Below are 12,476 nucleotides of genomic sequence, written 5' to 3' on the forward strand. Positions count from 1 at the left end.
GAGTGACAAAAGTGAGTGTTAGCCGAGATGGTTGAGTGGAAGAGAAGCCAGCAGTGACTGGACAGAGAAGCAGGGCTAAAGTGCCTAGGTTGTGTGGAGCTGAAGCATGCATTGTAATGATTGTTTTGTGACTGGTGTACGTGTTACCCACAGTGGCGCACGCAGGGGGGGGGGGGTTCTGAGTACCCAGAAATCCCCCCGACAGACCAAATTTGTTTTTCAGAGACGGAGACAACCTTGTCACCGTCTCTGCGCCAGCCGCGGCCCACCCATGGGCGCGATCAGAGCTGCTGCAGCCAGCGAGCCCCTCTGATCGGCAGAGCTCTGCACTACATACACACATTGCCAAGGGAGATGCTACGTTTGTCCAGCAGCAGCTCCGCTCACATGGACTCCGGTCCGGCGCCATATTCGTCAGGATTGAGTGAATGCCGTTTCCGTTGCAGGCCGCCCATCGCTCCCGTAGGTCAGTCCAAGCTCCGCTGGGTGTGAGTGCCCTGCTCTCTGCCTGGCTCCTTGTCCATTGTTCCAGGACGCAGCAGCCCACACTGTGAGTAGTTAGTAGTCGGAGATGTGCTCCTCTAGCTGGCTTCTAGGCACTATACCACTCCATCACCAGCAGCACCGGGCCCACCACCCCAGCCCCTGCGTGTCTGCATCCATTCCAGATACTTGTTTATTTATACTAGCAGCAACCCAATATAGCTACTACAGGTTCCCTGTATGATCTTGAAACTCTCAGGGTGTAGTTAAATGCAATTCCAGCATATAATAATCCCTAATTTATGTCATTCTGGTGATATGTACAAAGTAATTATTCCTGTGATAATGTTTCATTGTCACAGATCAACACATCATACACACAAGATCTGAAAAGCTACATTTGTGTCAGTAGCTAGTTACTGTTCTCCTAGTTAAAAAAACAAAGCCATAAACCCGTTTTTGTTAATAGCCCAATTTGACTGGAAGTGTGCCACCTGGGCAAGCCTGCTGTACATCAGATCTACAGTTACCTGAACTCTTTAACATACAGATTCATGTTATAGAAAACACAAGTGATGTTAATATACTGTGTGCATGATTGTCTTTATCTACTATCTGTTTTAATCAGTATTCTAAGAAATAACCCAACACCTACTGTAAATTATGAATATTTAAAAGACTCCTTGAAGATCCGTGACGTGTATAGAAGTAAAACTTCTAATATCCATATACTTTAGGCAGTATGGATGGGGTAATGGTTAGCATTACTGCATCACAGCACTGAGATAATTGGTTTGATTCCTACCATGTCTGTGTGGAGTTTGTATTTTCTCCCTGTGCTTGAGTGGTTTTCCTCCATATGCTCCGGTTTTCTCCCACAATCCAAAATAACCTGGTAGGTTAATTGGCTCCCATCAAAACATTATCCCTAGTGTGTGCGTGTACATTTGTGTAGGACAGATTAGATGGGACAAGTGGTTCTTATCTGTCGTCACATTCTATTTTTCTACATGCTTTATGGCCAGGAACATGAGGGACATCTGATGGGTATATAATGCGGAATGTGGGGGACATTTTATGGGCATATAAAGGGTATTCAGGATATATAATGGGTACATAGAGAGCATGGTGGGGACAAATGATGGGCATATAACGGGCATGAGGTGTAATAAAGGCACGGCAGAAATTTGATGGGCATATAAAGGGCAGGACTCTGGCTATTATTTTGATTCTTATTTTGCAGTCCTACTATCATTCGGGCTCGCCATCTCCTATTTTCTCTGTCTATGTAAAATATCTATCTTATCTATCTATCTATCTAACTATCTTATCTATCTATCTTATCTATCTATCTATCTATCTATCTATCTATCTATCTATCTATCTATCTATCTATCTATCTATCTATCTATCTATCTATCTATCTATCTATCTGTCGGAAACCCCCCTCTGAAAATCCTGCGTTTGCCCCTGTCCCAGGAGAGTGTGTCTGATGGTATTTTGATTGCTTTAGTAAACTGATACAAGATCCAGTCTCTCCACAACACTGTTATTAAAAAAAAAACCAAGAGAAGTACAGGTGTATGTGATGTGTAATGCTCAGGAATACAAGTGTCTTGAGCAGGAAAGTTATTCTGTGATTCCCTAAATATTCTGATATTTTGTGAGTTGTTTGTGGAAAATTTCTACATATATTTCTGGGTTACTACCTGCATCCCTGAATCCCATTGGGGTAACTGAGTTAATTAGCAGATAATACTTAAGAGAAAACAAAAAAACCCACAAACTACTACCCAAAAAGGTATTAAAGATTAAATTTCTGGTCTATCTACAGTAAATAATAACACAAAGGCACTCTGTTACTAAAGGAACGAAGGGGGGGGGGGGGGGGGGGGGGGAGAAGTTTGCTATAGAAATACTTGCAGATGCGTCCTCATACACCTAACCTCAACATGCTAGACGTTGTCAGACACCTAGGGCGACGTTTTGCTCAAATGTGCAGCTTAGTCGCAGAAACAAATCCACCTTGTGAGACTAAACTGATTCATTTGATATGAAACACTTTCATATCTGTGCACGACGGAGTCTGAGGGGAATATTTAATTAGGGTCGAAAGCTGCCATCCGTCGAAAAGACAGCAGTTTTCGACTTTTTAAGGTCCAATCATGATTCGACCTATTCAATCCCAGCTCATTTTATTCGACAAGTCGGGGAATTCGACTTGTCGAATAGTACGTGAATCGGCAGTATAGCTGCCGATTCACGTACTTTTGAGGGAAACGGGACCAAATTCGACAGGATTTGGCCCCGTTTCCGACAATCTCAGTCCGACATAAAAAAATGTCGGACTGAGATGAGGGAACTTAGTGGAGGAGATGGGGGACAGCCGTGGGCAGCCAGACGGGGGGAGAGCAGCAGTGGAGGATGTCACAGCTGCCGCTCACAGCAGTTTCCACCCGGCTCCAGCACGCGAGACCTGCTTGCTGGAGCCGGGTGGACGCTGCCATGAGCGGCGGCTGTGATACGGGACAGGGAGCGGAGGGACGTGGAGAAATGAGACGGAGGAGTGGGGCGGCGGGCTGCAGAGCACTACCTCTCATGGGCACCCCCCCCGGCCAGTCTCCCGGCAGCGCACCCCGGCTGCCGCCTGACATGTCCCCCCCGGCCGCTGCCTGACAGGTCCCCCCTGGCCGCCGCCTGACAGCCCCCCCCCCCCCCCCCTGCAGTTACCTCTCCCTGGCCGCCGCTGAAGGGGAGAGGCAGAGAGACGGTGGGGGGGGGGGGGGGGGGGGAGAGCAGAACTAGAGCAGCGGCTGTAGCGCTGATCTCCCCCGTCTGCCCGCGGCTCTAAGCTCCTGCATCTCAATTCTACTTTTTTTAAAGTCGTATTGATAATGCATTGAATAGCCCAGGTTGGATCCATTCTGACAAATGAATGTCGGAATGGATCCGACTTCAACTGAATATACCCCTGAATCTGCATACAAAGTACTACGTTGCAGCGGCTCCAGGGATTTTTTTTTCTCACGGCAAGTTCTATTCATGCCTCATATACAAATTCAGTTGCACAGCGTTATAAAAGTTTCACATATAAAATGAATCAGTGCAGTCTTGTGAAGTGGTTTTGTTGCAGCACATTGCATTTAAGGTGCACATTCAAGCTAAAAAGATGGGACCTGGTGAGCCGAGAAGGGATGTTTGGCATGACTGAAGCAATAGTGTATGAGGAAACATATGTAGATGTCCAGCATATTCTTAATGCAATGCGTACTTGGAATAATTTTTTATTTTTTTTAAACTATAATGCATAAAAATAAAAAATAAAAAATAAACACCTGAAGTGCGTGTCTCAGCCTTAAAGATGATCTGGACTGGGTAAATGAACACAAATAAAAAAAGTTTACTTAGGGCCTAATTCAGACATGAAAGTAGCAGCATAATCTTTCTCTAATGGGAAAAACCACGGGGGTCATTCCGACCCGTTCGCAAGCAGCGGTTCTTCGCTGCGGTGCAAATGTGTCAGAAATGCGCATGCGCGGCGGACGCATTGCGCACGCATGCCGTTGCCCACCGCGACGCCAGTGACAAAAGTGATCGCAGGGGTGATCGCAAGAAGACGGACAGACGGGAGGCGTTCCGGGGTGGATACTCACCGTTTTCCAGGCGTGGTGAGTCCAACACAGATAGATCCAGGAGTTTGGAGGGCGGATGTCTGACGTCACAGCTGGGACCTTCATTGCTGGATCTGTCGCACTGGGTAAGTAGCTGCAGGGCTAGTCTTGTTTTACTTTAAACTTTTTTAGCATTGCAGGGCTGCACAAGTGATCGCAGCAATGCTATGCTAAAATACACTCCCCCATAGGCGGCGTCAGGTTGATCGCACGAGCAGCAAAGTTACTACATGCGATCAACTCGGAATGACCCCCCATGTGCACTGCAGGTGGGGCAGATATAACGTGCAGAGAGTTATATTTGGGTGAGTTATTTTGTTTCTGTGCAGGGTTTGCACACACCTCACCCAAATCTAACTCTCTCTGCACATGGTTTTGCCCATTAGAGAAAAATGTTGCTGCTGCGATCAGGTCTGAATTAGGCCCTTAAATTGGAGAACATGTAAACCTAAAGAGGTAATAGTTTATGTGTGAGGGCAAATGCCTTTTCCTGACTTTCCTGTGCAGGAAATGCTTCCCTATCTGTACATGCAGCCCAACAACTCCTATTATATTTCATCAACAAAGGTCAAAGGGGTGCAGAGATAGGAACAAAAGCTGAAAAAGCAATGCACAGTATATTGTGTATTTATTATTCCCCAGACTTGCAGCAACTTCTGCGCTGGCCCGCTATAGTGCCCATCAGAGATGCTCCATCCTCCTGAAGAGCATTTTTAAAAATGAAAATTTCAGAAAAAGAGTGTGACGTGTAGTATGTTGGCTGTATTTAGTATTCAGTTATTTCAAGGGTGTTTAGTATAAAATACCTGCAATCAAAATCCCGACAACAATTAATCGACGGTCAAAATCAAGACAAGGTCAAAATCCCAACATTTAAAATACAGACAAGGTCAAAATACCGACATTTGAAATGACGACAGGTCAAAACGTCGACACACATTTTTTATTGTATTTTTTGTATGTCGACATGGGTCAACATGGACATCGTATAAGTGTATCACGTCCACTCGCCATGCTTCGGGCACACTATAATATTCCCTCTCCAGGTCCACTGGGATGGTAAAGTATGAACAAGTCGGTTTCAATGAAAAAAAAACATTAAAAACTCATGTCGACCTTTTGACCTATCAACATTTTAAATGTCGGTATTTTGACCATGTCGGGATTCTGATCATCGGTCAATGGTTGTCGGTATTTTGACTGTCGAGATTTTGATTGTAGGTAAACTGACCGCATCCCATTTCAAGGATAGGAAGTAGCTCAGCAATACAGATTAATGTAAAATAAAGTGGTTCACTTGCTTTTCAAAAGGACAAAAGTTAAGAGAGAAATAAGAATCACAGATCCTCTGTACATACCTTTACCCCAGCAAGCATTCCAGTTGTAGATACACTAAAATCAAGGTAAGCCAATGTCTCTGGGTCAGAGGGTTTGTAGATTTGGGATGGTCTTTTCTTTGGCAAATCATCTTAAAAGAAAAGAAAAAAGGAATAACTCTAAATTTTAAAGTTAAATCATAAACATAACTATTACGTTTCAGAAATATATATAATATTATTATCATTCATCAGTAAATGACTATGGTAGTTCCCAGTCTTCAGAAGATGAGAGCAAATACTCAATAGAACTAGTTATATACTATACACACCAGTCAAGTTTGCAAAAACCAGTAGCAAATTTACGTAGTGTAAAAAAACGTGACTACATATAAAAAAAAAACCCATGCAAATAACAGGTGGGGGGAATATATTACTACATTGATGGGGGAAGGTTATTACAGAGGAGAAGGAGGAATGGGAGGCCAAGGTGTGCACCACAATATCCGTTCTCTAGGTCGACCACACTTAGGTCGACAATGTCTAGGTTGACCACTATTAGTCGACAGTAACTAGGTCGACATGGTTTCTAGGTCGACATGTTGTAAGTCGGAAAGTCAACAAGAGTTTTTCACAATTTTTTAAAAACTTATCCATACTTATCGATCCACGCGGACTATGAATGGGAATAGAAACCTGTGCCGAGCGCAGCGGAGCGAGGTACCTTGCCTTTGCTAGCCATGCGAGGGGACACAGTGCACTAATTGGGGTTCCCGGTCACTGTACAGAGAAAATTACACCAAATTTTTTTTTTAAACTCTTGTCGACCTTTTGACCTGTTGACCTAGAACATGTCGACCTAGAATCCCTGTCGACCTAGTTACTGTCGAGCAATACTGGTCGACCTTTGTCAAAGTCGAAAAATATTGTAATGCATATGCCTTGTACTAACCCCATGCACATGCCCGCTGCTCGTGCACTCAGTCCGCCGTGCGTGCACATATCCGCAATTTGCGTAGGATCGCTCCGGCGATCATGCGCGTGATATGGGTATTTACGGCGGAGTTTGAGAGCGCGTAGAGGGTTATTAGAACATTACATATTTAACCCAAATAGTGCATTTTGTTCCCATAGTTCCCTTGCACAACGTCAGCGAGTATTAATAGTTTAAACAGTTCCTGGACTAAGAGATTCGCCTTTGCATGATAGGAAGGGTCAGATAAAGGTTGGAAGGTGAGGTCTAGTATCCAGCTGTAGGGTATTTTGAGGGTAACATTCCGGTGTTGGTTAGAGAAAGATCGCATGTTCCAGCGTATAGTTATGTGCAGAAGCAGAATATGAACATTAACTGTATTTACTGTATATTATGTATGCGGCGGGAATCCAGAGGATACCACCCACAAGAGCAGTTGGGGAAAGACATCGCCCATCTATTCAAATTCACCTATGACCTCTTCTGTAATGTAAAGACACATCCCTGTGTCCAATGGACAATGAGATTACAGTGACCATTGTATTGTGTATGCATGTTGTGTATAAAAAGCCCATTGTTGCCTGGCCGGTCAGAAGACTCTGAACGCTATCTGTATGACCAGCGGAGGACCGGCCGGGTTGCGCTTGCGAACATTCTCACGTATGTACATTCTCTGTAGCCATTATTCTGTTTAGATTTATCTTGTTAGCCTGTAGTGTATAATTTGTACTGTTTACCTATTGGAATTAATCCACTGTAACCTTAGAACTCTGTGGTTGCAACTACAAATCGGTGTGGTGTCTTCACTTTCCTGCAAGGGCTTTAAAGTGTATTTATCTGTAAAAGGTGTATAAATATTGATAAGGTGTACGCACTGCGGGTACTTTATACCGTCAGCTCTACTTAAGGTTTAAGATATAACATCGTTGCAGTACTTTGCTGTTAAGGGTTTAAATTGTAATCGTATCATTTACATTGTATCCTTAACAAGGTTTAAAGGTTATCAATTGTGTGTGCGCTCGCTGTGTGTACTCTGTACACGCAGCGCGGCGTGTGTACGCCAAGTGCATACCACGTGCAGGACTCTGTATGCAAATAGCTTACAAAGTGCGTAGCACGTGTATTCAGTCTAGCGGCTCCACGGTAATAGTGTATCTAGAGGTATAGCTTTTCGGTCTAAGATAATATCAACATTATCACCTTCCATACCACACCGGTGCACCGCTTCTCGGCGCATTTAAGCAGTAGATGTAAAATGGCAATACAGGTTGAGTATCCCATATCCAAATATTCAGAAATACGGAATATTACGAAATACAGACTTTTTTGAGTGAGAGTGAGATAGTGAAACCTTTGTTTTCTGATGGCGCAATGTACACAAACTTTGTTTAATAAACAAAGTTATTAAAAATATTGTATAAATGACCTTCAGGCTGTGTGTATAAGGTGTATATGAAACATAAATGAATTGTGTGAATGTAGACACACTTTGTTTAATGCACAAAGTTATAAAAAATATTGGCTAAAATTACCTGCAATCTGTGTGTATAAGGTGTATATGTAACATAAATGCATTCTGTGCTTAGACTTAGGTCCCATCACCATGATATCTCATTATGGTATGCAATTATTCCAAAATACGGAAAAATCCGATATCCAAAATACTTCTAGTCCCAAGCATTTTAGATAAGGGATACTCAACCTGTACTATTCAAAGCAAGAGACTCTGTGAATGGTAATAATGTTTTCAGCTTCCTGCTTAGACATGCATAGAAGTGGCTTTTGCAACACACGGCTTAATAAATTTACCCGCAGATGTGTTTAAAAACAGTAGTATGCACTATGTTGAAAAGTCATGTCCCCGCTGGTGCACTGGATTTTTTTTAGTGTTGAGAGGGATAGCATACATAAAACAAAGCTGGGAACACACCATGCGATGGAGCAACCCGATGTAACGATACATCACATTTGCTGTACACACTAAATGAACCGCTGTATGACAGCATGATGTATCGTTACATACTACATGTAACAATACCACATCGGCCATGGAATCGGCCCATGTGCAGCACATCCAATCCTGGATTGGGATTGCACACTATACGATGTGTACAATATATCATTCTGATCCTCTATGGAACAATTTATCATATTATTTATCTTATAGTGAGCACCCAGCTTGACTGCAGAGTTTCCACTTCCAGTTCCTGTAGCGCATTCCATGTTTATATGATTAAGCAAGTTACATTTTATTGCAGCACTTAAAATAAGATTTTACTTACCGATAAATCTATTTCTCGTAGTCCGTAGTGGATGCTGGGGACTCCGTCAGGACCATGGGGAATAGCGGCTCCGCAGGAGACAGGGCACAAAACTAAAGCTTTAGGATCAGGTGGTGTGTACTGGCTCCTCCCCCTATGACCCTCCTCCAAGCCTCAGTTAGGATACTGTGCCCGGACGAGCGTACACAATAAGGAAGGATATTGAATCCCGGGTAAGACTCATACCAGCCACACCAATCACACCGTATAACTTGTGATCTAAACCCAGTTAACAGTATGACAAACGTAGGAGCCTCTGAACAGACTGCTCACAACAAATAACAACCCGATTTTTTTGTAACAATAACTATGTACAAGTATTGCAGACAATCCGCACTTGGGATGGGCGCCCAGCATCCACTACGGACTACGAGAAATAGATTTATCGGTAAGTAAAATCTTATTTTCTCTGACGTCCTAAGTGGATGCTGGGGACTCCGTCAGGACCATGGGGATTATACCAAAGCTCCCAAACGGGCGGGAGAGTGCGGATGACTCTGCAGCACCGAATGAGAGAACTCCAGGTCCTCTTTAGCCAGGGTATCAAATTTGTAGAATTTTACAAACGTGTTCTCCCCCGACCACGTAGCTGCTCGGCAGAGTTGTAATGCCGAGACCCCTCGGGCAGCCGCCCAGGATGAGCCCACCTTCCTTGTGGAATGGGCCTTGACAGATTTAGGCTGTGGCAGGCCTGCCACAGAATGTGCAAGTTGAATTGTGCTACAAATCCAACGAGCAATCGTCTGCTTAGAAGCAGGAGCACCCAGCTTGTTGGGTGCATACAGTATAAACAGCGAGTCAGATTTTCTGACTCCAGCCGTCCTTGAAATGTATATTTCCGAATGGAAAATCAGATATGGGCTCTTATACGATAAAGCCGCCAATTCTGATACTCTCCTGGCTGAAGCCAGGGCCAGTAGCATGGTTACTTTCCATGTAAGATATTTCAAATCCACCGATTTGAGTGGCTCAAACCAATGGGATTTGAGAAAATCCAAAACTACATTCAGGTCCCACGGAGCCACTGGGGGCACAACCGGGGGCTGTATATGTAGTACTCCTTTTACAAAAGTCTGGACTTCAGGAACTGTCAAAGTCAGAAAAATATCTCTATGCACACTACCATATTTGCACCTCACACAGGTCCGTGCTGCGCATGCGTACGCTCTCCCGTACGTGCGCATACTCACAGTCGCGGGCACCCGCAGGCGCATGGTATGCGTATTTACGGTAGAGTTTATGTGGTTGTAGCGTGCGACTCAATCGTTACATATTTTCAGTAATAATGTATTTTGTAGATCATGGTCCCTTTGATAGATTCTGAAAGTTTGGTTAATATAGAATGTTTATGAACAGAGGAATCCCTCTTTGTTTGATACGAAGGGTCAGACAGGAGTAATACAGTGGTGTTTAGTATCCATCGGAAGAATATTTAATTAGAAATATTCCGGTGTTGGTTTGAAGCAGATCAATCGCTCGTGCGAATAGTTATGGACATAAGAAGTTTATGAACATTTACTTTATTTGCACTTTATTACCCATGCGGCGGGAAACCCAGTTTCCCTCCCACCTGAGCAGTTGGAAATCGTCACAGCCCACCTGTATGAATTAACCTATGACCTTTTGTTATAATGCGAAGCCGAATTCCTGTGTCCAATGGACGATCAGATTGTAGGGACCATTAGATTGCATTGTGTGTGGGGCATAAATAGGCAGGCCGACCACATCCAGCTCTCACTCTTCAACGGTTCTCATTGCTGAAAATCGGGTGCTGGATGTCCAGGCGCATGCGATCGTTTACCCTTGTGCGTAAGTTTCTCTCCGTAATCATTGTCTTTCTGTGAGCCATTTCTCTCATATATATCTCTCTCTCTCTCTCCCTTCTCCTTCTCTCGTATCTCCCATTGACTAGTATTGTATTGTATTGTATTAGATCAGCATAGTATTGTATTGTATTTCTTGTATAGTTATTTGGTTAGGAAGTCTCTGTTATATTGTAGTGTATCATTTGTACTGTGATTCTTTTTGCAAGTATAATAGTTATAATACAGATAATAGGCTTTGGACCCTAAACCAGTATCTGTGTATTTCCTATAGTTTTAAGTGTTTACTTGAGCGTCGGTGACGCTCAAGCAGCTTTGTAGTTAGTCAGGTTACACAAGGTTGCACTTACACCCTGTATTCACATTAAGGTATTCTGTGTATTTCATTAATAATAGGTTTAGACATAAAGGTATAGCGTTGTGAGCGTCTGCGCCGCTGGTGATCTCCTCGTGGTCTCGAGCGTCCGCTACGCCATAGCGAATCATTACGTTAGTCATAGCCAACAGAGTGCTTGTCTGTGATCTCTGGGCCGTGAGCGAACGTGACGCTTGAGCGTCTCGCCTACGGCTGAGCGATCGTTACGCAACTTGCGTACCCTTACGGTACTTCTTAAGTAAACAGCGTACAGTGTTCTTAGACCTCATAAAGGGTTGTATATACGATAAATAATTTAGCTTTATCAATTGGCGGCTCGTCCTGTCCTTCACATATCTGCACTAGGTAGATCAGCAGACATTATCCCTCAGCAAAGGGCGGGAGGTTGTCTCGTAGTGCTGACGGGATAAGCGTCTGCTTCGCTTAGATAACGAGTGCTGAAGGAATCCGGGAACCGGAGGTAAGAACAAAACGCTTGTGTTTTTTTTAAAACTGTTTATTTTTCTTCTGTCTTGCGTATATACGCACGCATACATATATATATCTGCATTTCTTTTCCATCTGTGTATTTCATTTGTCGTATATCACCATCCTGTCTGCCAGTTTTTATAGTTGATAGAAAAGTGCTAAAAGAGACTTGCTGTTATTTCATAGTTTAAGAATAGAGGTAATAGTTAAAAGTGTAGACAAACACACAGGTTTGCCTGGGAGATAAGGCAAAGCCAGTGGGGTACGCGGTAGATGATCAGGGATCGTTTACATTGATAAAAGTATATTGTGTTACGGTGGATCTTTGTTTTGCGTACACGTGTCTCTAACAAAGACTAGCGTACGCAATCCAAAGGCCGACGCACGCAGCGTTCATTACGCAACGTAGCGTCCGGTTACGCCCACGTAGCTCAAGTCACGATAAGTTGATTTTTAACGCAACGTGATAAGTAACGCACAGCGGTAAATAGCGCAACAGGCGGTAAATAACGCAAGTCTATTTTTGGAAATCCAAAGAATTTAAATTAACAGATCCTGCTTCTAATTGGTAACACAGCTGGGCTAAAGAAAATTTTCTGCGCAGAAATAGAAATAGAAACAAAAGTGTACATGTGATGAGTGAGTGTTTTTACAATTTTTAAAGGTTGAACCACAAGAAAAGTCGAGTACTCGTGAGGTACATGCGTGTAAGTGACGTGCACGGTGGCTAGGGAGGCATCTCTGGTTAAATACAATTTTGAGCATTAGAGTATAGCGGACCAGGAGGTCATACTGTAACAAGACCAGGAGGTCATACTGTAACAAGACCAGGAGGTCATAACAGACCAGGAGGTCCAGGTACAGCCGACAAGGAAGTCCGCTATACAGTTCACAGGCACAACACCGAAAAGGGTTGGTGCAACACCCATATAGGCCATATAAGCTCTGGCTGAAGGAATTCGCAGTCGTAAGTTTCGATTCCATTGGTCTTTCCGTACATAAGCTTAGTTGTTTGTGTACTGAACGACTGGACCGCACGTAAGTG

The 12,476-nt window shown here is 43.6% G+C and overlaps 1 protein-coding gene across 6 annotated transcripts in view; it reads right to left on the reverse strand.

Annotated features, from left to right (window-relative positions):
- Nucleotides 1–12,476, reverse strand: part of DIP2C (disco interacting protein 2 homolog C) — an 820,289-nt gene that overhangs the window by 113,387 nt on the left and 694,426 nt on the right. For all 6 annotated transcript variants that reach the window (XM_063921929.1, XM_063921931.1, XM_063921928.1 and 3 more), the window contains one exon: nt 5,513–5,622. In XM_063921929.1, the coding sequence (XP_063777999.1) occupies nt 5,513–5,622 (110 nt within the window). The remainder of the gene's footprint in view (nt 1–5,512; nt 5,623–12,476) is intronic.

This window comes from Pseudophryne corroboree, chromosome 5, assembly GCF_028390025.1.
Source record: "Pseudophryne corroboree isolate aPseCor3 chromosome 5, aPseCor3.hap2, whole genome shotgun sequence".
Lineage (NCBI taxonomy): Eukaryota > Metazoa > Chordata > Amphibia > Anura > Myobatrachidae > Pseudophryne > Pseudophryne corroboree.